Here is a 25,712-nt window from a genome sequence, read left to right on the forward strand (position 1 = left end):
GTCTTATGTTCAACTTATAAAGAATTATGAACAGAATCATGTTCAACTAAAAGGCAAGTAGCAACAGTAATAAGCAGATGTTCATTATTCTTTACTAAAATATCAAAATTGGCACTTTCTAAATATTGTCATGTTCAGTTTATAACTCATCATGTTCAACTTATAAAAGACGATGTTCAATTTATAAAAGATGACATTCACAAATAAGAAAAAATTTGTGTGATGTTCAGTTTCTCAAGTCTCGTGTTCAACTTATAACGAATCATGTTCAACTAAATTCAACTTATAAAACTATCATATGTTCATGAATAAGAACACATTGTGTGATGTTCAGTTTCTCAAGTCTTATGTTCAATTTATACAGAACAATGTTCAACTAACAACATTATGATTTTCATGCAGGAAGGAAAAGGTTTATAGGAATGCGCCAACAAAAGAAAAAACCCGAAACGGAAGGTGTGGTATTAAGAGAGGCTGCAAGAATTGAAGGCAAAAACAACAAGAAAAGAATCTGCAAATAAGGAATCAGATAGAAAGAGAAAAAAGACCGGTGTAGCGAAAAAAGTGGAACCCGAAAGGAAAGAAGTAGAAAATTTAGTATCATATAGAAATATAACTAAAATAGAAGAAGCATATAGAAAAATCAGCGCGTCTTTGGTGAGACTGGTCACATCATCAACTTGATGATGAGACCGGGCGCGTGGAGAACAAACGAAAAAAGACGCGTGATAAACTAACGGACCTCTAACGCCGTTATAAAACAATTCATCCTCCTCTTTTGCGTCGCAGTCACCTAGTTTCCTGCCTCTCTTTTTGCGACGCAACAGCTGAGTTTTTCCAAAATTCAAGATCTGATCTGCAAATCAATGTGCAATTTACAGGTTTTCGCACAAAATAATGGAGTGCGAACAAGTTCTTCAAATTTCAATGGACAATTTACAGATTTGTGATACTGGGGATTATAGAGAAGAAGATGAAATCGAAGATCTAACTATAATTGAAGATCAAAGCGATGACACAACAATCGTGGTGGAACAACAAGAACAACAAACATTGACAGTTCGAGGTATTTAAATTAATTTATAATGATTTTAGAAAAATAACATCTAATTACTAAAAAGGTATCTGAAAGCAGCACTAATAGTATTAATTTGGTTTAACTTTTTAAGATCTAGGTTAAGGGATCTAGTTAATGGTTAGAAAACAATGCTAAAACTATCAAACTAGCACTAACATAAAAGGTAACAACCCTAACATTTGAAAGGTAACACATATTACTTTTATAAGTAACATCTCTGATACTGGAATATAATATTTATTAACAGATATACTTAAGGTAACATCCCTATAGACATAACTTATTTTGAAAGTAACATTCCAAACACTATAAAGTAACATATATAACTCTTAGAAGTAACATCCTTATAAGTTAAGTGATAACTATAATACCAGAAGAAAAGTACTGGACTATAATCTAATAAGTAACAACACTAACACTAAAAAGGTAACAGCCGTAACATAAGAAATATAACAAGAATTACTCTAAAGTATCATCCCTACACAGCAATACCATATCTGTAAGGTAACATCCTCAATACTATGAAAGTACCAGGTATTACGTTTATAAGTAACAAGCATTACTCTTAAAAGTAATATCCTTAAACAGCCCTACAGTAATATCTTATTTGTAAAGGTAACAACCTCAATACTACAAAAGTACCATATATTACATTTATAAGTAACATGCTTGATACTAGGATATAATTATTATTATAACATCCCTAACATTATAAGATAACAAAGTAACATCTCTGATACTGATAACAATATCTTATATTCTAGGTAACAGCCGTATAGAAATAACTTATTTTGAAAGTAACATTCCTAACACTAAAAAGTAGCACATATAAGTTTTATAAGTAATATACTTATAAGTTGAGTGATATCTAGTTAATATTTAGGTAACATTCCTAAAACAATTAAACAACCGAGAATACCTGAAAAAAGTACCAAACTCTAATCTAATAAGTAACAGCATTAAAACTATAAAAGTAACATCCTTATAAGTTAAGTAATATCTAATTAATGTATAAGTAACATTCCAACACTTTTTAAATAACTAATAAGTAACAGCGCTAACACTAAATAAGTAACAGCCCTAACACTAAATAAGTAACAGCCCTAACATTAGAAATGTAACAAGCATTACTCTTAAAAGTAACATCCCTAAACAGCTCTACAGCAATATCTTATTTGTAAGGTAACAACCTTAATACTATAAAGGTACCAGATATTATATTCATAAGTAACATGCTTAGCATCATATTTTTTTTATTTAATTCAGCAAATACAGCAAATACAAAAGAAGATAATGAGGATTACTCTGGAAGTTTAGTGGGGCATACTGAATCAAATATAAAAGACTTACTGAAAGTTTACGAAAAGCATGCACGAGCTTGGGGGTTTGCTGTAAGGCTATCTACACATAGACTACATCCTACAACAAGAGTAATGTATGAAAAGTACATTGTATGTAACAAGCATGGCTTCAGATTGAAAAGAAAAGCAAACACTCCTACAGTAACTGAGAAGAAAAAAAAAGAAAGGCAAACTTGTACCTGTTACAAGAACAGGATGTGGAGCTCTTATAAGGGCAAAGTTAAATGAAGATGGCTTATTTGAAGTGAAAGAGCATGTTCTTGTGCATAATCATCCAATGACTAGAAAGGAATGGCAGCATATGCACAGATCAGAAAGAAAAATCACAGAGGAGAAGGCAAAGACAATAGAGTTACTAAATGACAGTGGATTAAAGCCTACACAATCATACAAAGTTATGTGTCGTGAAGCAGGAGGTAAGAAATTTAACATATTTAAAAATATAATATTGTATAAGTAACTACAAAATGTAAACAAGTAACAATTTTTCTTATTGTAGGGGAAGAAGCTGTTGGACATTCAATAAAAGACCATTTGAACTTTGTTACAAGGAAGAAGATGAAGGAAATTGAGGGTGGGGATGCTCAAAATGTCATTGACAATTTATATAACCTACAATCTGAAGATCCAGATGTGTTTTTTCGTTTTCGATTAAAAGAAAATGGAAAATTAGAGAGTATATTTTGGAGAGATTCTATTATGAGAGAAGATTATTTAGCCTTTGGAGATGTTACTATTTTTTATACAACCTACAGAACCAACAAGTACAATCTCATTTGTGGGTTTTTTGTTGGCATTAACAATCATTGGAAAACATCAATGTTTGGTTGTTTTTTCCTAGGAGATGAAACAACAGAATCATTTGTATGGGTTCTACAAACTTTTTTGAAATCGATGGGACATGTAGCTCCTGTTTCTGTATTTACAGATCAAGATCAAGCAATGTCTAATGCAATATTGAAGGTATGTTTTACATTGACCTTTTCAGTAACATTATTTTCTATACAAAGTAACATGTCTATAATAAATTAGGTAACATCAATAACAATATAAAAGGTAACATTAACAAGACTTTGAAAGTAACATCTAAATCTAATTTAAAGTAACTTCATAATAAACTTCAGTATTACAGAATAATAAATTTATTTTATCATATTTTCAGGTACTTCCTCAAACAAGACACAGATTATGCCTGTGGCATCTAATACAAAATGTTGTGTCACGTTTTGGTGCATTAAAGCGGGATACGTCTTTCAAGGATGCTTTCAACCACTGTCTAAGTGGATGTGTCAGTGAAGAAGAGTTTGAAAGATGCTGGAAAAACATGATAACTACATACAAATTAAGTAACAGTAAGTGGTTTCAACGATTATACAAAATAAAAGACAAGTGGTGTACTGGTTTGAGCAAAGATTTCTTCTCTGCTGGGATATTATCTTCTCAAAGAAGTGAGAGTACTAACAATGCAGTTTGTTTTAAGGCAAACAAAAACACAAGTTTGACTGATTTTTTCAAGATTTTTCAAGAAACTGTACACCGTTGGAGACGAACAGAGAAGCAATGTGAATTTAATTGCACAAATTCAACACCTACATCAGTGTTTCCAATGACAGGATTACTCAAACATGCTTCTGAGGTATACACTCTGACGCTATTTAGGGATTTTGAATTTGAATATGGTGAAGCAATTGGTTCATTTTCAAACATTGTGGCTATGGATGGTTACAAGCTGTATTATGAAGTGTACAAAGAGAATGATACAGAATCAAAGCAAAAAGTAACATTTGACGCTGCTGCACAAAGAATAGCTTGTACATGCAAAAATTTTGAGGAAGCTAGATGGTTATGTTACCACTGTATACGTGTGTTACATCTGCACTCAATTCCAAGGATTCCTGATTTGTATATAACAAAACGATGGACAAAACAAGCAAAGGCAGATTTCTGGAAGAAGATGGATGAAACTGCAATATTATCTATGTAATCCCCCGTAATTTTATACATTTTATTAATATATTTTAACGTATAAGTAATTATATTAAAATAGAATTTACGAATTTTGAAATAAATATTTAAGTAACGAATATTTATTTTTATACGTTTTAAATATTTCAACGATTTATGAAATTAAAATTATTTTAGAACTTTTTGTTGAAAAGAAATCGAATTACAAAAACCGTTTGAATTTGGAAAACAATCCTAATGGGTTTTGGATTCAAACACTTAAACTCAATCCTAGTTCTAGCCCAAAATGATAAAGCCCAAATAACAAAAACTCAAATTCTTTACTCCCTCCTCTTTCTATTTCACGTGAAAACCCAAAACCCAAAACCCCTTCCCTTCTCCTTCACTTTCACGTGAACCAGGACCCTCAACCCTCAACCTCATTGTTGCTTCCGCCACGCCGCCAAACCAGTCGTCGGAGACCACCGTTGTCCCTCACCGCAGCTTCAAACGCCGGTAACTCCTCCATCTCTTGCTTCATTGTTCTTGCTTCTCCTTCGTTCTTATTCTTATCCTCTTGGTTGTTTTTGTTGCTCTCTGCCGCCACCACCACTGCGCAACTGGTTGCGCCGCACCATCACAGCCACCGTGCACTGTTGCTGCACCGCCCAACTCGCCAACCAACGTTTTCCATCATCCTCTTTCTTGTTTCTTCATTTTCACGACAGCAGCCAAGCACGACTAAGTGCGACCACCGTAGTCACCACCACCAGGCTCCAGCCGCGTCGCCCGTTCCCCGCGACCACCGCCCTGTGCCGCGCCGCCTGTGCTCCGCCGGCCAGCCTCCTCTCTCCTCTTTAATTCTTGGTTATTTCTTAAACCCTAAGTAACTAATTATTTTAATTAAATATAGTTGTTAATTTAAATTATGTTCTTGATATTAAATTTATAATTTTTATGGTTTGAACATGATTTTCAGATTTGGGTTGAGATTATAAACGAATTAATTTTCAGTTTTTGATTAAAATATAAGTTAGGGTTTAATCATGTTTTATTAATTCGAATTATATTTTCTTGAATTAAAGTTATAGTTTTATGATTTAAATTATAGATTTCAGATTATACGAATTATATAATAAAGTTACTAATTTTCAGATTATATTATATTGGTTAAATTAGTGCTTTTAAGTAGTAAAGTGTGACTTTTGAGGTTTTAAAGGCTTTAAATCATAATAGAAAGATTATATATTATTAAAGTTATTATTTTTATGATTTTAAAGATGTCGAATATATTTTGAGTAAGCTTTTAATTATTTTAGATTGCTGTAAATTTAAAGTATGATGCTTTGAAAGTTTTCAACGAATTTCAATAATTAATATAATAATTATGATGCTAGGAAACCAAATATTCAAGTTTCGATATTGAAAAATGTTCTAATTATGTTTAGGAAGGGTTTGAAGCTCCCTAATGTTGTTGAAAATTCAATATGAATTGATATGAGTCTATATTGGTTGTTGTTAGGTGGAGAATTCTCCGTAGGCGACTTTTGAATTATTAAAGTGGTCTTGCAGTTTGTTTACACAAGGTACGTACATACCTGCGTGCTTGGAATGTGTGCTAATTGTTGAAATCATGTTGATATTATTGTTGAACTTGGTAATGTTGATATTATAGACAAACTTGGTTATATGGAATGTGCATGTTTAATACTGTTGGACAAACTTATTGAACTTATTTTGCACTATAAGAACTGTAACATGTTAGTATGGATGTTTGATACAAACATGTTGGTTGGGAACACTAGATTATTCTATATGATTGGGTTGGATCGATTGGTTGTTGTTCCCTTTCTATCTTTTCACTACTTTATAAGGGCGGAGGACCTTGTTTAGTAAGTTGAAACTCTATGCCCATATACAGGGTTGCTCATGGTTAAAGGAAAGGTTGGTTAAGTTGGAATGAGTCTTGATTTATGCTTTTATGATCACTTACTTAATTCCAAGATAAAAACAGTTGTGAACAAAGGTGAATTGTCTGTCTTATGTAATGGTTGAGTCATAACGGAATCTCAATTTGTAAATCATGTAAAGTGAAACTGAATAGCAATAGCTTTAGACTGTGCACGTCTGAAGTGACGGACAAACAGGAGTTGGGGTTCATGGTGGTAGCCCATGGCCTTTTCTGGGACCGGATTGATCACCGTGTCCTATTTTTATTTAAACGTTCCTCGATATCGCAGGTCACTGAGGTTACGGAGTCGCGCCCGTACCTCGTCTTCCTTAGTGAAGACTTCTGGATGGTCAACTCGGTCCATTGTCTATTTCAACTAAAATAATATTATTGCTAAAAGTCTAGCCTAGTCTAGTCTGGTCAAGTATGGTCGTCAAACTATCATGTTTTATCTGCCCTTGTTTGTGTTCATTAGTATCATGTTAGGGTTGCTCGTTTAATAGAATCATGTTAGGATTATTATTGATTTAGTATGTAGTACTCAGCTTTGCTGATTACGTGCTTTTGCTTGTGCATGTTGATCATGGCTATGCCTTATTGATCCTGTGATGACCCAATCTTTGGTGAGCAGTCTCTAAGGATCAATAAGCATTGTCCATCTGCAGGTTTGAAGATGTTGCATCATTGGGATCGGGAATAGAGAGCTTGTATTTAGTTTTGATTTGCTAAGTTGACTTGGGTTTGTTTAATTGGACTTTAAACTGGTCGTACTATTTATATTTCCTTATTTTTTTGTTTATTGGTTTTTGGGATTAAACCTGTAATCGATTATTTATAAACCTAAAATTAGTTTTATGTTTTCCGCTGCAAAACTCTGAATAAGCCGTTACGTTTTCACACGGGCGATAATGCCTTGATAATTTTCTACGTTTTATATTAAAAGATTATTTTAGAAAAGAGAGAATTGTCGGGGTGTTACAAAGTGGTATCTAGAAGCTAAGGTTTTACTTTAATAAATTTTTAGGCGCCTAACTATCTAGTTATTTAAAATAAATTTCTTAAAAATCGAGATTCTACGTATTATAGTGTTCAAAATTGGTACTTTTTTTTGGGGGGGGCAGGTCTCCTTTTATCTTGTTTGAAAGTATATAATATTTCTTATTTAAGTTCGAAATCAAATTATTTATTCGAATTAAATTGACTTTCGAAATTTTTATTCTTTTTCTTATTAATTATTATTCAAAAAAAAGGAGTACAATTTTTTTTAGAAGTTCAATTTTTTTTTAAATTGTTTCAAGAGTTAGAATTCGTTATTTAAAAAAAAATATATATATATAAATCTTCTTCGAATTAATAACTTTATTTTCGAATTTATTCGCTACGCATTTCCTTAATTTATTTTACTTTATTTATTTTATATTTTTATTCTATGTTATAATTTTATTATATTATCGTCCTTTTAATTTGTTATTTAAACTATTTCAATGCTTTAGTTTATGAGAGATGGGTAGTATAAGAAGGGCATATAAGATAGAATTATATGTGCATTAGTAGCTAGTCAATGCTAGCATAAGAAATTGATTGTTATGTACGTGCGTATGCTAATTGTTTAATGTTACATTTAAATGTGCATAAAGAATTGTTTGCTTCCACCAAACTTATTGCATTATTGAACTTTGTTTATGATTTGGCTGGAAAATCGTTAGTGAGACCTTGAATTGTTTATTTCAGGAATAAAATGTTTCTTTCCAAGTATACCAACATAGGATCCTTCGAGAAACTTGATATAGAAACCCCTGATATTTACGTGAAGAAAATTGTGTTTGGATGTGAATATTATGCTAAAATTCAAGGGCAACCTATCTTAATGAGAAAGGATATCATAGCAGCCACTATCATTAATTGTTTACCTAACCAAAAATGCCATACCTAGAACTCAAATATAGGTTTAAAGACATGCATTCTGATGATGGAACACCAAAGTTGATTAAGTATGGGACTAGGGATGGTAGGTAGAGATATGACGTAGAGATCCTGACCACCATTATTGAGGTCGTAGAAAATGGGTTCAAGGAGGGTAGAAACTCATGGAGTCATGCTTGGGATGCAGTTATAGATGAACCTATTAGAGTTGTAAATATCTAGAGGGAAATGATGTAACCGTGGAGAATGAGAATGTAGTGGTTGAGGCAAATAACCCTAACCCAGTGGCCCATGAGCCTACCATTGAGATTCCTAGTGAGTCGGATGTGGAACCTAAAGGTGATGGTGAGGTGGCAAGTGAGTCTCATCAAGATAAAGACATGAAAGAAGACTCATACTCGGAAGAAGAATTCGACGAATATTGAAGATCTAGATCTTACTCCACAAGTTTCCAAGGAAAGAATAGGTAGGCAAGATGCCTTAAACATTTGAAGTTGTAATAGTTAGTTAGTTCTTTTATGTTTTAAAGAATAAGTGGCATATCAGCAACGGTTTAAAGTTAAAGCAATAAGAGTTTGAGTTATTCTTTATTCTCTTCAAGGATATAATAAGCCTTTATAGAGTTAGCAATAGAAGTTAAAGTATTCATTTCCAGTTTGAGAGTTTCGTTATTCAACAACAATAGTTTATGTTTGTGTCGTAGAACCTTTATGTTAATTTGAGGACAAGTGCGTTATTATGGTTTAGAAATTGTTATTAATATTGTTTTGAGGAATAAAAGTTTCTTTTAGGAAATACAAGTTTCTTTTGAGGAATTAAAGTTAAATATTTAATTATCCAAGTGGTCAATGATCAAAAGTTTATTTTGGGCACGCGAATGGGAATATTATTACTTACTTGTTGTGATTGAACTTCCATTCATTGGTTTTCAAATTGTATGTCCTTGATAGGGATATTTTCTTGAATGAGTGACGATGATTGCTCTATTATTGGTGTACATTCTTGAATAAGTGTTTGTTGATGCGATCTCTATGATCAAATCTAAATTTCTTTCGTAGAGGGGACATATGAGTTATGTATCGTAGAGTAATTAATTTTAGGTCGCACACTAGAATGTCAAGCAATAGTGAGTTAGTTGCTACTATTCGCCTTTTGGCGGGAAGACTGGCTGAAGAGAGAACTGAGCGTCCTGATTCTACTGGGGACATGTTTGAGAGACTAACCAAAGTTAAGCCACCATACTTTAAGAAGCAAACTGATCTTACTTTTTAGAGAACTAGGTTAGAGAGTTCGAGAAACTGTTTGGGGATTTGAATTGTCTTGAGAACATGAGAGTGGGTCAAGTTGTACTGTACTTGGAAGATGAAGCTGATTTATGGTGGAGAGAAAATGGGGTTAGACTTAGCGCTGTTGAGAGATTCAATTGGGATTCGTTTTTTTTACTGCCTTAAGGGAAAGTTTTACCCTACCTTTTATGAGAAAGCAAAAGGCACAAGAATTCATAAACCTTAGGATGGAATTGACTAAGTTTGTACAAGTCTAAGATAGACGTACTGTGAAATTCAGAAAGTAAATGTAAGGAACCATATTGGAAGATTGACCTCGTATAGATGTTTTGGGTAGTCCAAGAACCTTTGGTTATTTCTGTAATGCGAGTGAGGAAATTGATGAATAGGGAGCGTGAACTATTTTTCTGTAGGGTGCTAGATGGGAGTAAAGAAGTTGGAGTGAAAATCGAGGATGTTACCTTTGTGAATGGATTCATTGATGTGTTTCCGAGTGAAATTGCGAGTATGTCACCTGCTAAAGCCCTTGAGTTCATTATAGAATTAAATCCTGAAACGACACCTATATCCAAGGAACCTTATAGCATGACACCTCCTGAAATGAACTAATTAGGACACAGTTGTAAGAGTTGTTTGGTCAAGGAATATATTAGGCCTAGTGCATCACCGTGGGGAGCTCCTGTGTTGTTTGTTAAGGAGAAAGATAAGAGTATGGAACTATGCATCGATTTTAGGGAGCTAAACACCATCAATAACAAGTATCCCTTGCCTAGGATAGATGACATATTGGATCAATTGAATTGGGCGAGTGTGTTCTCGAAGACTGATTTGCGTTTGAAGTACCACCAATTGGGAATAGCTGATAAGGGTCTAAGACCTCATTAGGATTCGTCATTGTCATTATGGGTTTTAGAGTAACGTCTTTTGGGTTAACCAATGCACCTGCATTAATTATAGATTTGATGAATGAGATTTTCTACGAATTCCGAATTAAGTTCGTTATGATGTTATTAATGATATCCCTATTTATGCAAGGAATGAGAAAGAGCATGACAAACACTTGAGGATTACTTGGAGACGCTTAGGAAGAATCTAGTTTTATTAAATGAAGTATACAAATCTTGAAGTCATATGTGTATAAGTGACACCGACAGAAAAGTGAAGGACTAAATTGATTGAGAACTATGTTACGTAAGGGAATAAATTTAAGAGAAGATTTGAGTGGTCCAGGATCGTTGGAAATCATTGTTGGCTGGAAAAGATGAAAAGAAATACATGAATTGGTGCAAGAGCTAAGAGTTAAGCCCAAAAGTTATACACCCATGAAAAGTGTAATGAGGTTCGGTATCAAGGAAAAGTTGAACAGAAGGAGTTTCTGTAGATCATGCTAAGATTCAAGCTGTGAGTGAGTGACCTACTCCAAAAAACGTGTCCGATACTTGAAGTTTTATAGGCCTAGATGACCATTATAGGAGGTTGTGAAAGACTTTTGGAAGAAAGCAAAACCAATGACCAACTTGTTGAAAAAGGAATCGAAATTCAAGTGAAGTGAGAAATGTGAGGAAGCTTTCTAGATTTAGCTGTTGTCGCGTCAATTTAAACCTTATAAGGCTAATTACCAAACCCATGACCTAGAGTTAGCTGTTATGGTGTTATCTACGAATATTTGGAGACATTACCTTTATAGGGCAACATATAAGATCCTTACCGAGAACAAAAGTCTGAAATTTTGGCAATAAGGTCCAGTTGAATCTTGGGGACAACATTGAAAATGAATATTTCTTTCCACCCTGCAACCGATAGACAGATTGAGATTACTAACGGAATTTATGTTGAAAACCTGTGTTATTGACTCTAAGGGTAATTGGGAAAGCCACCCAGGTTCGATTGAATTTTCGTGCATCAATAGTTACCATGCAAGCATTACGATGTCACATGTTGAGGCATTGTATGGAAAGAATTATAGAAGTCTTACTTGTTGGAATGAGTTTAGTGAGAATATTGTATTGAGGACATAATTCGTTGAGGAAGAAATACCCAAAGTTATTCCCTGAGATGAGTTACGAGGGCGTAACTCGTTTTCTTTAAGAGGGTTAGAATGCGATATAAATTCGCGCTTTTTACCTATTTTTATGGTATTTTATGCATTTTATGCTCATTTTTAGCAACTTAAACATGTTGGTGCAAAGTAAATAAATTCTCCGCATAAGAAAAAGGTGTTCTTGAGTAACACAAACATCTTTGAGTTGGCAAATGAGTGCACAAGAGTGTCACAAAGTACTTCTACAGTAAGAATAAGTTGAAAACTTTTGAAAAATGTGTGAATTTTCGTGTCAAGTTTCGGGACGAAACTTCTTTTAAGAGGGGTAGATTGTAATCCCCCGTAATTTTATACATTTTATTAATATATTTTAACGTATAAGTAATTATATTAAAATAGAATTTACGAATTTTGAAATAAATATTTAAGTAACGAATATTTATTTTTATACGTTTTAAATATTTCAACGATTTATGAAATTAAAATTATTTTAGAACTTTTTGTTGAAAAGAAATCGAATTACAAAAACCGTTTGAATTTGGAAAACAATCCTAATGGGTTTTGGATTCAAACACTTAAACTCAATCCTAGTTCTAGCCCAAAATGATAAAGCCCAAATAACAAAAACTCAAATTCTTTACTCCCTCCTCTTTCTATTTCACGTGAAAACCCAAAACCCAAAACCCCTTCCCTTCTCCTTCACTTTCACGTGAACCAGGACCCTCAACCCTCAACCTCATTGTTGCTTCCGCCACGCCGCCAAACCAGTCGTCGGAGACCACCGTTGTCCCTCACCGCAGCTTCAAACGCCGGTAACTCCTCCATCTCTTGCTTCATTGTTCTTGCTTCTCCTTCGTTCTTATTCTTATCCTCTTGGTTGTTTTTGTTGCTCTCTGCCGCCACCACCACTGCGCAACTGGTTGCGCCGCACCATCACAGCCACCGTGCACTGTTGCTGCACCGCCCAACTCGCCAACCAACGTTTTCCATCATCCTCTTTCTTGTTTCTTCATTTTCACGACAGCAGCCAAGCACGACTAAGTGCGACCACCGTAGTCACCACCACCAGGCTCCAGCCGCGTCGCCCGTTCCCCGCGACCACCGCCCTGTGCCGCGCCGCCTGTGCTCCGCCGGCCAGCCTCCTCTCTCCTCTTTAATTCTTGGTTATTTCTTAAACCCTAAGTAACTAATTATTTTAATTAAATATAGTTGTTAATTTAAATTATGTTCTTGATATTAAATTTATAATTTTTATGGTTTGAACATGATTTTCAGATTTGGGTTGAGATTATAAACGAATTAATTTTCAGTTTTTGATTAAAATATAAGTTAGGGTTTAATCATGTTTTATTAATTCGAATTATATTTTCTTGAATTAAAGTTATAGTTTTATGATTTAAATTATAGATTTCAGATTATACGAATTATATAATAAAGTTACTAATTTTCAGATTATATTATATTGGTTAAATTAGTGCTTTTAAGTAGTAAAGTGTGACTTTTGAGGTTTTAAAGGCTTTAAATCATAATAGAAAGATTATATATTATTAAAGTTATTATTTTTATGATTTTAAAGATGTCGAATATATTTTGAGTAAGCTTTTAATTATTTTAGATTGCTGTAAATTTAAAGTATGATGCTTTGAAAGTTTTCAACGAATTTCAATAATTAATATAATAATTATGATGCTAGGAAACCAAATATTCAAGTTTCGATATTGAAAAATGTTCTAATTATGTTTAGGAAGGGTTTGAAGCTCCCTAATGTTGTTGAAAATTCAATATGAATTGATATGAGTCTATATTGGTTGTTGTTAGGTGGAGAATTCTCCGTAGGCGACTTTTGAATTATTAAAGTGGTCTTGCAGTTTGTTTACACAAGGTACGTACATACCTGCGTGCTTGGAATGTGTGCTAATTGTTGAAATCATGTTGATATTATTGTTGAACTTGGTAATGTTGATATTATAGACAAACTTGGTTATATGGAATGTGCATGTTTAATACTGTTGGACAAACTTATTGAACTTATTTTGCACTATAAGAACTGTAACATGTTAGTATGGATGTTTGATACAAACATGTTGGTTGGGAACACTAGATTATTCTATATGATTGGGTTGGATCGATTGGTTGTTGTTCCCTTTCTATCTTTTCACTACTTTATAAGGGCGGAGGACCTTGTTTAGTAAGTTGAAACTCTATGCCCATATACAGGGTTGCTCATGGTTAAAGGAAAGGTTGGTTAAGTTGGAATGAGTCTTGATTTATGCTTTTATGATCACTTACTTAATTCCAAGATAAAAACAGTTGTGAACAAAGGTGAATTGTCTGTCTTATGTAATGGTTGAGTCATAACGGAATCTCAATTTGTAAATCATGTAAAGTGAAACTGAATAGCAATAGCTTTAGACTGTGCACGTCTGAAGTGACGGACAAACAGGAGTTGGGGTTCATGGTGGTAGCCCATGGCCTTTTCTGGGACCGGATTGATCACCGTGTCCTATTTTTATTTAAACGTTCCTCGATATCGCAGGTCACTGAGGTTACGGAGTCGCGCCCGTACCTCGTCTTCCTTAGTGAAGACTTCTGGATGGTCAACTCGGTCCATTGTCTATTTCAACTAAAATAATATTATTGCTAAAAGTCTAGCCTAGTCTAGTCTGGTCAAGTATGGTCGTCAAACTATCATGTTTTATCTGCCCTTGTTTGTGTTCATTAGTATCATGTTAGGGTTGCTCGTTTAATAGAATCATGTTAGGATTATTATTGATTTAGTATGTAGTACTCAGCTTTGCTGATTACGTGCTTTTGCTTGTGCATGTTGATCATGGCTATGCCTTATTGATCCTGTGATGACCCAATCTTTGGTGAGCAGTCTCTAAGGATCAATAAGCATTGTCCATCTGCAGGTTTGAAGATGTTGCATCATTGGGATCGGGAATAGAGAGCTTGTATTTAGTTTTGATTTGCTAAGTTGACTTGGGTTTGTTTAATTGGACTTTAAACTGGTCGTACTATTTATATTTCCTTATTTTTTTGTTTATTGGTTTTTGGGATTAAACCTGTAATCGATTATTTATAAACCTAAAATTAGTTTTATGTTTTCCGCTGCAAAACTCTGAATAAGCCGTTACGTTTTCACACGGGCGATAATGCCTTGATAATTTTCTACGTTTTATATTAAAAGATTATTTTAGAAAAGAGAGAATTGTCGGGGTGTTACAATCTAGTCAACAAAACAAATTTATCCCTTGACGTCATAATATGGCACGGAAGTACTATGACTTGATAGTAAGAAGTCAAGGGCAACAAGGAACTAGGCAGATATTAGAGCAAGGTTTTGAAAGAGATTCTAAGGAGGTAGATACATTCAGAAATGAAAATGCTGTCATGGAAGTAACTACAGATGCTAATATTACAGACAGAGCTCCTATTGTTGAAGTACTTGATCCAGATAGAGTTAATACAAAGGGAAGAAATAAGAGAGAAAAAGGGCATTTTGATAATGCTTTGAAAAAGAAAAGAGGAAAGGGATCAAAGAGTAATTCAACAGAGTATGGTACTACAACTCCAGCTTTTACAACACCGGCACGTTTATTTTAAACATTATTTCATTTATTTTATTTAAAAGAACTTGTTTGAAAGTTTGTGAGAATTTAATTTAACATTATGTAATCATCAAAGTAACTGTTTTTGGTTTAATTATGGATATGTTTTTTTCAAAAAAATTTATATTCAAAGTAACATTTCTATAGGTTAAGTAACCCTCCTGAAACTGTTTACGTAATAGACTAATCACTTCAAAGTAACAGCCTTAACAAGGGAAAAGTAACAGCCTCAACAAGGGCAAAGTAACAGCGTTAAAAAGGGAAAAGTAACAGCCTAGACAAGGGAAAAGTAACAGCCTCAACAAGGGCAAAGTAATAGCGTTAAAAAGGGAAAAGTAACAGCCTTAACAAGGAAAAAGTAACAACCTTATCACTTGAAAAGCAATAGCCTTAAAACTATAAAGATCCTACAATTTAACATTCCTATAAGGTAACAGCCTTAACAAAATAAAGTAACAGCCTCAACAAGGGAAAAGTAACAGCCTTATCACTTGAAAAGTAACAACTTAAAACTATAAGGTACCATCCTACAATTTAACATTCCTATAAGGTAACAGCCTTAACAATTTAAAGTACCTGGCATTACTCTTACAGGTAACATGGATGAAACTTAATCAAATTTAAAAAACACAATACTAAATTCAACATACAATACACTTAAATTCCAAATACCAAATATACTTGATCAAATTTAAAAACATAATACTAAAATACTAAATTCATAATTTACATCTTCACCTGGTACTATTAATTACAACCTTGTACAACTTGATTTTTGTCGATGGAAAATTGACTTAAGCCTGAAAAAATAAAGATAAAGAAAAATGTAATTAGTAACCATAACAATTATAAAAACAACACAAGTAACATTTAATAAATATAATAAGTATCACATACAAAGCATTACAGTAACTATGGAAGAGAAATTACCTTTTGATCCTTAGAATAACAATTGCAACCTATCTTTGGGTGATAGGATACGTAGACTTATTCAAATAACATTTCTCATAAAGATCATCTTGCTTGCTAATTCTTTCATAAAACCTTTCATCAATCCAATGTTGAATGAGAGGTAACCCTATCGGTGTTCTATCCCCATCCAAAGTCATCCTCTGGAAATACAGAATTTGAAGTAACAGAACACAACCAGAAACATAATTTTGAGTGTTTTTGAAATTCTTCAAACTTGAAACAAGGCTCAAAAGCACATATTCACACCAATTGTATTCCTTAAACAAGTTAACATTCTCCATTGCACGAACAAGTTTAAGATCTATTGTTCGATTGGTTGTTGGAGCAAAAAATATAGCCATCACATACATCACAAAAATCCTTTTAAAATCATCTTTTCCTTCCAAAACCTTCCTTCTTAACTCCTCCATTTTATGATCATTAACGTAAATAGCTTATAAACTTGAGTAACAGCAATATCACCTTTCTTCACCCCAAACATATTCCTCCATTTATCTCTCAAAACATTATCCACGTGTCTTCCCACAACAGGAACAGATTTATTCCCTATAGGAATCCCAAACACATCATGCACATCTAAATCTTGAAGTTGAAACTCGTTTTCCCCATTTATACGAAATGTTGGCCCATTCATTACATCCAAATGAAATCTAAGACAAAACCAGCGAAGCATATCTCTAGGCAGCTTTGTCAACTTGATATGAAAAATATCCCCAAAACCTATTTCAGTAACAGCACGCTTCTGATTATCATTCAGAAGGGTAATCAAATGTGTCAAACCATGGGGTGTACATCGAGCAACAATATCAGCAGAACTGCAATTATAAAACAAAGGTAACTACTTCAAAACTAAGAAGTAACAAAACAATTAACAAAAAACTACAACTTATATTTTAATCACTTACTTAGCAAAATGTTGTCCTTCTTCTAGGAGAATAACCTTTGGCTTTTTTGATCTTGATTGAATTTTCAAGTCCTTTTTTGCATTTGAATTTAATTTTGGTCTACCTCTTGTAGAATTATTAGTCCCTTGGATGTTAGATGTTACACTGGAAAAAAATAAAAAAAAGTAAAAGTAACATTAATATAAAATAGAAAGTAATTCTCAAATCACACTAAAGTAACAACAATAAAAACTAGAAAGTAACAACTACAAAAATAGAAAGTAACAACAATAAACTAGAAAAGTAACAAGTATCAGATTACTAATATAATGTTTACTAACTTTTTCAAAACAGAAAAAAGCAAAAGGTAACATTTAGCATGCATCTGAAATAACATGTACAATAAAACAAGGTAACATCTTTAATGTATACACAGTAATATTATAATACATTTAGGAAACATATATAGTGCATATAAGGTAACATCAATAAAACAAATATGACATGTATATAACTTCATCAATATAGCTTAGTTCACTTCTAACATGCATATAAAGTAACTCATTTAATAATTAAAAGTAACAACTACAATACAGAAAAGGTAACATGTAGAATACACACCATAAAAAATAAACGTAACAGTGACTAACATATAAAAGTAACTCTAAAAAATATTAAAAAATACTTACTTAGAATTATAGCCTTCATCTTCATCATCATCTTCAATATTTATAACATCTGGTGTTTTGCTTTCTAAATTTTCATTGTTGTCTGTAAAGTCAAATCAATTACATTAATAAGTAACAGATTTTACAGATTAACAAGAATTGAAATTTTCAAATTTTTTGACAATTAAAAAAAGGACCAAATTATAAGATAAATCAAAACTTCAAATGGATTCAATTATGTAAAATGGTAACAATATTTAAATCAGAATAAAATAAGTGAACAATTCACAATGAAATCAGATAAACAATTTCGAAATGTAAACAATTCGCAATGTCATCAGATAAACAATTTCGCAAAAAAATTAGGGTAAGAAAACACAATAAACTAACCTTCATTGAACGCACATTGCCTCTTCTTCTTATAAGGACCATCAGTAACATGCTTTACTCCCATTGTCGACGAACAAAGTGTGCAGAGATTATATATTTAGTGCGAAAAATTTCAACCGTAAAATGAAAAAACAGAAGAAGAAGAAAAACGAAAAAGAAGAAGAAGAAGAAGAAATGATTTGCATTATGTCAGGAAGATAAATAAAACAACATTAAAAAGGAAAAAAATTGCCACGTAACAAATAACTGTAAAAAAGAAAAAAGTATATTAACTGACACGTGGCCTTAAGTTCAAAAGTAACATCACTAAGTAAAAAAGTAACATCAATTAAGAAAAATTATTACAAGGTAATAAAAATTTGTCAACCAAACAGAGTAACATCCCAAAGCAAATAAGGTAACAGCTAATATTCTAACAACATTTTAAAAACATTTGGTCTTAACCTTATAAGTACCTGGTCTTAAACTTATAAGTACCTGGTCTTAAACTTATAAGTAACAGGAAAAGCACCTGCAAGTATCAAGGAGATTCAGCAGTAAAAATTTGTAAACCAAACAGAGTAACATGACTAAGAATAAAAGGTAACAGCCCAAAGAAAATGAAGTAACAGTGATTATAAGTAACTGGAAAAAAAATAAAAAAAACATTTTAAAAATATTTGGTCTTAACCTTATAAGTACCTGGTCTTAAACTTATAAGTAACAGGAAAAGCACCTGCAAGTATCAAGGAGATTCAGCAGTAAAGATTTGTAAAACAAACAGAGTAACATCACTAAGAATAAAAGGTAACAGCCCTAAGAAAATGAAGTAACAGCGATTATAAGTAACAGGTAAAGCACCTGCTCTTAACCTTATAAGTAACAGGAAATGCACCTGTTCTTAACCTTTAACTACCAGGTCTTAACCTTATAAGTAACAGGTTTTATTCAACTTTCAAATATTAATTTAATATCTGTCATTAAATTAGATGCCTTTAATTATAATGGTAACAGTAATCACAATAAAAAGTAATTTTACTTATAGTAATAGTAACACTAAATCATATAAAAGGTAACACAGAAAAGAAATTATATTTCACACAACACACAACTGATTGTTTGCTTAAAACTAATCACACAATTGTTTAAACTTTGAAATCTAAATTAACAACTAATTGTTCCTTTTAAAAACTAAACACACAACTAATTGTTTGGTTAAAAACACCTATCTAAAATCGGAGCTACATGGTACTTTCATTGTCAGTAACAGCATTGTCATTAGGTTCAGAAGTTTCTGCATTTGAAGATTCTTCCTCATTGAAATCATTGGAGACATCAGAAGTTTGTGATTCAACACCATCATTGGCAAGCTTTTTCTTCCGTTTTTCAAGCCTCTCAGCTGCTAAAAGCTTCTTGTTTTCTTCTGCAATCTTCTTCTCCTTTGCAGCAATTATCTTCTCATCCAATAAAACAAGCGACAGAACTTGTGCCCTTTGAGAATTAAATTTCTTAAGCTCTTCCAACAATTCTGTCCTCTTAGCATTTAAATCGCTCAGCATAAGGGCAGCGGCAATTTCAGCACGACAAAGCCTTCGTTTTGTTTGCTACAGAATAAAAAAAAACATCTATGTTAGTAAACAAGTAACCAACATAAAACATAAACATAAAATATGAATATATATTATAACATAAAATATAACACTGGCCGTTAATAAATTGTTAAATTCAAATGGCTCTCCTTGATACTTGCAACAATGAATCATAGTAAAGACACCACAATCATGGGTGTACACTTTAGTAGTCCAAGGAAAATGAATAACTCTGATTTCAAAATCAATCAACTTTGATCCTTCAGAATGTCCCTTTGAATTCAAATACATTCCCATATATTTTCTCTGAAAATAGAATAGGAATCAATAAATGAGTATTAAACAAGTAACACATAAAACAACAAACAGTAACATGTGAATAGTTGAAAGGTAACAGCCACATAACAAACATAGTAACAGTTTATTATTCTAACTTGTATAATGCATATGAAGTAACAAACTATGAAGTAACATCATCAGTAACATGTATAGTGCATATGAAGTAACATCATCAACAGAGCTAAAGTGACATTATACAAACATATGAAGTAACATCATCAACAGAACTAAAGTATAGTTTATTATTCTAACTTGTATAGTGCATATGAAGTAACCAACATTTGAAGTAACATCATCAGTAACATGTATAGTGCATATCAAGTAACATAATCAACAGAGCTAAAGTAACATTACAGTGCATATAACCTAACATCATCAATAAAGCTAAGGTAACGTCTAAGATGAGTATCAAGTAACATCATCAATACAGTTAAGGTAACTTATCATGCATATCAAGTAACATCATCAATACAGATATGGTAACTTCTAAAATGGAAATCAAGTAACATTGTATGTACAGAAAAAGTAACATATAAAATATATATGAAAATCTACAGTAAAACAAGAGAAACTAACCAAGTAACACACTATTTCGAAGAATTCATTGTTTTCATCAAAGGATGGATAAACTCGGTTATCTAAGTAGTCAATTGTAAGGGCTTGAAAATTAATTGCCACACATGAAAAATGAAGATCATAGAGAATTGGAACAAACACCTGAAAAAAAACAGACATAACATCAGTAAATAAACATCCGGAAATAAAATAAAAATTAAAACCAGATTTGAAATAGAAACTTACTAAACCACAATCTTTGATATTTGGGGCATGATGTTGTGTTGATATCCACAAATCCCAAGAATCAAAAATTTCTTTTATTAATTCATCAGTCTCTTCTACTTTGTTTTTTACAAGTTTAACTACAACTTCCTACATAAAAATCAAATAAATTAGTAACTAAAAACACAAGATTGAATATGAACTTTTATGAGGCAGAAAGATTACCATGTAAGACAAACCAAAGAAGAATCTGGGATCACCTTCAATACCTTCTAGAACAAGGTATTAAGAATTATTTAACAACATAAAGTAACAGTCTAAAATACGATTGGCTATCATTTTATTGGGTAGCAATGTCAGCATATCTTCTCTATTCACAAAGTATTCAGGAGTATACCAAACAAGAATTTCACTGTTTCAAAAATGTAACAAGACGTTAGATATATTGAAAAACATTATACAATATAAGTGAAATAACCAGAAATACAAAAAAAGTAATTTCAATTGTGTAACTGAAGTAATCAGAAATACAAAAAAAAGTAACTCCATTAGCAACAATTTATTATTCTAACTTCTATAGTGCATATAAAGTAACAAACATATGAAGTAACATTATAAGTAACATATATAGTGCATATGAAGTAACATCATCAACAGAGCTAAAGTATAGTTTATTATTCCAACTTGTATAGTTCATATGAAGTAACAAACATATGAAGTAACATCATCAGTAACATGTAGAAAGAATATGAAGTAACATCATCAACACAGGTAAAGTAATATTACAGTTCATATCAAGTAACATCATCAATACAGCTAAGGTAATTTATCATGCATATCAAGTAACATCATCAACACAGGTAAAGTAACATTACAGTTCATATCAAGTAACATCATCAATACAGCTAAGGTAATTTATCATGCATATCAAGTAACAACATCAATATAGATAAGGTAACTCCTAAAATGAAAATCAAGTAACATCTCAAATACAGAAAAAATAACATATAAAATATATATGAAGTAAATCTAGAGTAAAACAACAGAAACTAACCAGAAATACAAAAAAGTAACATCATGAATAACATAAATAACATGAAATAAATATAAAAATATAGTATAAATTAAAACTTACGAATGGTCATATTTTGAACACAGATCCACCATAGCAAAATCAGTAACCTCGAGCCTTAGTTTCTGCATTCCACTTGTTAGTTTTTTGTTGCTGCGTATAAATTTGGAGACGAGCTGTACATCACAGTAATTATTTCCACAATCAATGTTGCATCCCAGGTTTAAATCTTCAATGTTCATGTCATTCAAATGCTCACCCCTGTCGTTGAGCGATAGGGCATTTGTTGAAAACTTTAATTTCATTAGTTTCTCAGATTCTTCTAGTGAATGACCACAAACAAAGAAATTTATCTTTTCTCTTCCCTTTTTCTTAGTTGCAACCTTGTCAATCACCTTTCCAGTAACACCAGTTGGCTTTGAAATAGACACAGGAGTAGAGAAAGCATGCTTAGCCATAACCACAGGAGAAGGTTGGGAGCTAACAGGGATTACGTAAGCAACATCATCAGTAACTTCAATATCTCTCTGCAACTTTTTCAGAATATTCCTTGATCTTTCTGATGTACATTGAACTGAAACTATTTTGTCAAGCACTTCAACGTTCTCCTCAACATTCTTTTCAGCAGGTGTTGCAGCATTAACAAATTTCTCTCCCACTGAAGGAACTTTATAAGTAACAAACTTCTCAGCACCTTCATCAACAATCTGCTCAGGAATTTCAGCACTAACAATATTCTCAAGAAATTCATCACTGATAGTCTTCTCGGGAGATTCAGCAGTAACAACCTCCTAAACAAGTGATACGATACATATCAATAAGTTTTGATGTAACAAATTAATGCAGCAAAGAATAGATGTATATGTTGTAAGTACTTAATAAACAAGGTATAATATAACATAAAGATACAAATAAAACGTTTAACAAGTAACACTAAAATGTATCAAAGGTAACAAGTGATATCCATATGAAGTAACATTAAAATAAAACAAAGGTAACAAGTGATATCCATATGAAGTAACATTAAAATAAAACAAAGGTAACAAGTAAAATCTATATGAAATAGCATTAAAAATATAACAAAGGTAAACAGTAAAATCCATATGAAGTAAAATTTAAATAAAACAAAAGTAACAAGTAAAATCCATATGAAGTAACATTAAAATAAAACAAAGGTAACAAGTAAAATCTATATGAAGTAACATTAAAAATATAACAAAGGTAACAAGTAAAATCCATATGAAGTAAAATTTAAATAAAACAAAAGTAACAAGTAAAATCCATATGAAGTAACATTAAAATTAAACAAAGGTAACAAGTAAAATCCATATGAAGTAACATTAAAATTAAACAAAGGTAACAAGTAAAATCCATATGAAGTAACATTAAAATATAACAAAGGTAACAAGTAAAATCCATATGAAGTAACATTAAAATATAACTAAGGTAACAACTGATAACCATATGAAGTAACATTAAAATAAAACAAAGGTAACAATTCAGAAGTAATAACCTTCCGTTGAAAATGTTCTTTCTGAACAGGTGCATCACCAATATTAACCCTTTGAACAATAGGTTCAGCAGTAAACTCTATTGTAGTAGGTCCAGGATTCAAGGTTGTAATATCCAAATCCAAATCAGTTTCAAAAATTTGAGACATTGTTACATTTTCAACTAAGGTATCTAACTCCCCAGAACAAACATCCTTGACACCTAAATAAAGGAAATAAGAAAAGTAATCAAAGACATATCAAAATAGTAACATATTAAACCTATATAATAATACAAATTTAACATGAAAAATAAATAATAACAACAATTACCTTCTGATTTCAAAAGATCCCCAATCTCTATGTTATCATCCAATTCAATTTCATCCAATTGGGAATTAGCAAATATTTCAAATGAAGGCATGGCTTATGTAAGCTCCTTCATTCTATAAAACTGTGCAATAGCCTTATCAACAGAAGCTTGAACAACAGGATCAGAAAAGAAAATATCTGATTGGGAAAGTTCTGGAGATTTATCATGTCCTACAAAAATATTCATATTAAGTAATATTAATTAAATAACTACTAACATGTATAAGAAGTAACACAATCTATATTAAAAAGTAACATGTACAATAAAGGAAATTAATATCTCGAATACAGAACAAGTAACTTGTAATATACATATTAAGTAACACATTCCTTAATAAAAGGTAACATGTAGCATATATAAGAAGTAACATCCCCAACACAGCAAAAGAAACTTCTACTATATATATGAAGTAACACTTTCAATAAACAACAGAATCATGTAACTTGAAAAAGAGGTAACATCTATCATAAATGAGAAATATTTTTTTGATTAAAGAAAAGGTAACTTATATATGTATATGAAATATGACATTTTTAAAAAATGGTAACATGTATAATGCATAGAAGTAACACCATCAATACTGCTAAGGTAACATATATAATGCATAAAAGTTGTATAATCAATACAGCTAAGGTAACATGTATAATAAATATAAAGTAACAGAATCATTACAGCTAAGGTAACTTCTAACATCATCACTTAGATATAAGTTAACTATTAAGAATTTCAGAATAAAGAAAATACTGCAAATAAAACATATTATGTAACATATAATTACTAACCAGACTCCTGTTTTTCTCCCACAGCATCAGATTTCATTTCTTTTGATGAAAATTTCATCAAATCTACATGGTTATCAAACTGATATGAAAACAACTGCATATCTCTCTTCATCAACATATATCGTTCTTGTACAGCCTAAAATATGAAAGTAAAAAAGAAAAGAAATGAACACATGTTAGGAAAAAAATTATTTAATGATAAGATAACTAGTAAAATACATATAAAGAAAATTTAAATAAATATAAAGTAACACCAACCTATAAATAATTTCATCAAATCTACATGGTTATCAAACTGATATGAAAACAACAAAGTAACACCAACCTATAAATAAGGTAACTAGTAAAAAGGAAAGAGGTAACAACATATATATACAACAACAACAAGTAACAACTAAACTCAGTTAAATAAAAGTTCAAAAATTAATATATAACAAACTTACATCCTTATCCAGATCAGTTATTTCATCATCTGTCATGATATGAGGAGGTAAATAAAAAACAACACGACGTTCAGAACTATCATCAACCAGTTTGAATGAAGGAATATGAATGTTGATTTTTTGTTGAGGAATTGGAATGTTGACTTCAACATCATCTTCACAGTCATCTTCAACAGCCCTAACATCAGCAGCATCAACCATATCTTCAACAACATCTCTCTCTTGTAACAGAACTTGCTTTTTAGTAATCGGATACACCTTCTTTTCCAAAATCCCAAGTCCATATGATCCCCCTTCAAGTTCTAGCCTCTCATGAACTCTCTCATCAGACCAATGCTTAACTAGAGGTAGAGATGTAGGCTGCGATTCACCTCTAAACTTCAGCCTATGAAAATACATTAGCTGAAGTAACAGTATACATCCACCAACATATGACCGAGTATCATCATAGTTAGCCAGAGAATTTTCCAGACAATCTAGCACATACCCACACCAATTATATTGGGAATCTCCTGAACATTTTCAACAAGCTTGAATATAGCAAACTTCACAGTTGTGCTTGGATTAGGGGCTAAGAAAGAAGCCATTGCAAATACAACGAAGAGTCTTTTGAACAATTCATCTGATTTCAAAAAAAAAATATATCAGTGAATACATTAAACTACAGACAACAAAATATCATGATAGTAACCCTAGAGACAACAATAAACATATGTTAAAATATTAGTAACAGAAACTAACATGAAAAGTAACACT

At 31.9% G+C, this 25,712-nt stretch overlaps 1 protein-coding gene and 2 long non-coding RNA genes across 5 annotated transcripts; all 3 read left to right on the forward strand.

Annotated features, from left to right (window-relative positions):
• Positions 1-897: 897 nt before the first annotated feature.
• Positions 898-15,232, forward strand: LOC110805412 (protein FAR1-RELATED SEQUENCE 5-like). Its single transcript, XM_056841355.1, has 6 exons — positions 898-1,066; positions 2,634-2,855; positions 2,939-3,115; positions 3,281-3,402; positions 3,602-4,419; positions 14,818-15,232. Exons 1-6 carry the CDS (start codon positions 898-900, stop codon positions 14,840-14,842), a joined length of 1,533 nt encoding a protein of 510 aa, XP_056697333.1. The 3' UTR covers positions 14,843-15,232.
• Positions 4,755-7,189, forward strand: LOC130459781 (uncharacterized). 2 transcript variants are annotated; one of them, XR_008919383.1, is made up of 4 exons: positions 4,755-4,899; positions 5,027-5,250; positions 5,906-5,969; positions 6,966-7,189. It is a non-coding gene; the product is annotated as an uncharacterized lncRNA (long non-coding RNA). The 2 variants fall into 2 exon arrangements; XR_008919382.1 differs by having other exon boundaries at positions 4,763-5,250.
• LOC130459782 (uncharacterized) lies at positions 12,252-14,686 on the forward strand. Of its 2 annotated transcripts, XR_008919385.1 has the most exons (4): positions 12,252-12,396; positions 12,524-12,747; positions 13,403-13,466; positions 14,463-14,686. It is a non-coding gene; the product is annotated as an uncharacterized lncRNA (long non-coding RNA). The 2 variants fall into 2 exon arrangements; XR_008919384.1 differs by having other exon boundaries at positions 12,261-12,747.
• Positions 15,233-25,712: the final 10,480 nt, after the last annotated feature.

Source organism: Spinacia oleracea, chromosome 4 (genome assembly GCF_020520425.1).
Source record: "Spinacia oleracea cultivar Varoflay chromosome 4, BTI_SOV_V1, whole genome shotgun sequence".
In the NCBI taxonomy this organism is placed as follows: domain Eukaryota; kingdom Viridiplantae; phylum Streptophyta; class Magnoliopsida; order Caryophyllales; family Amaranthaceae; genus Spinacia; species Spinacia oleracea.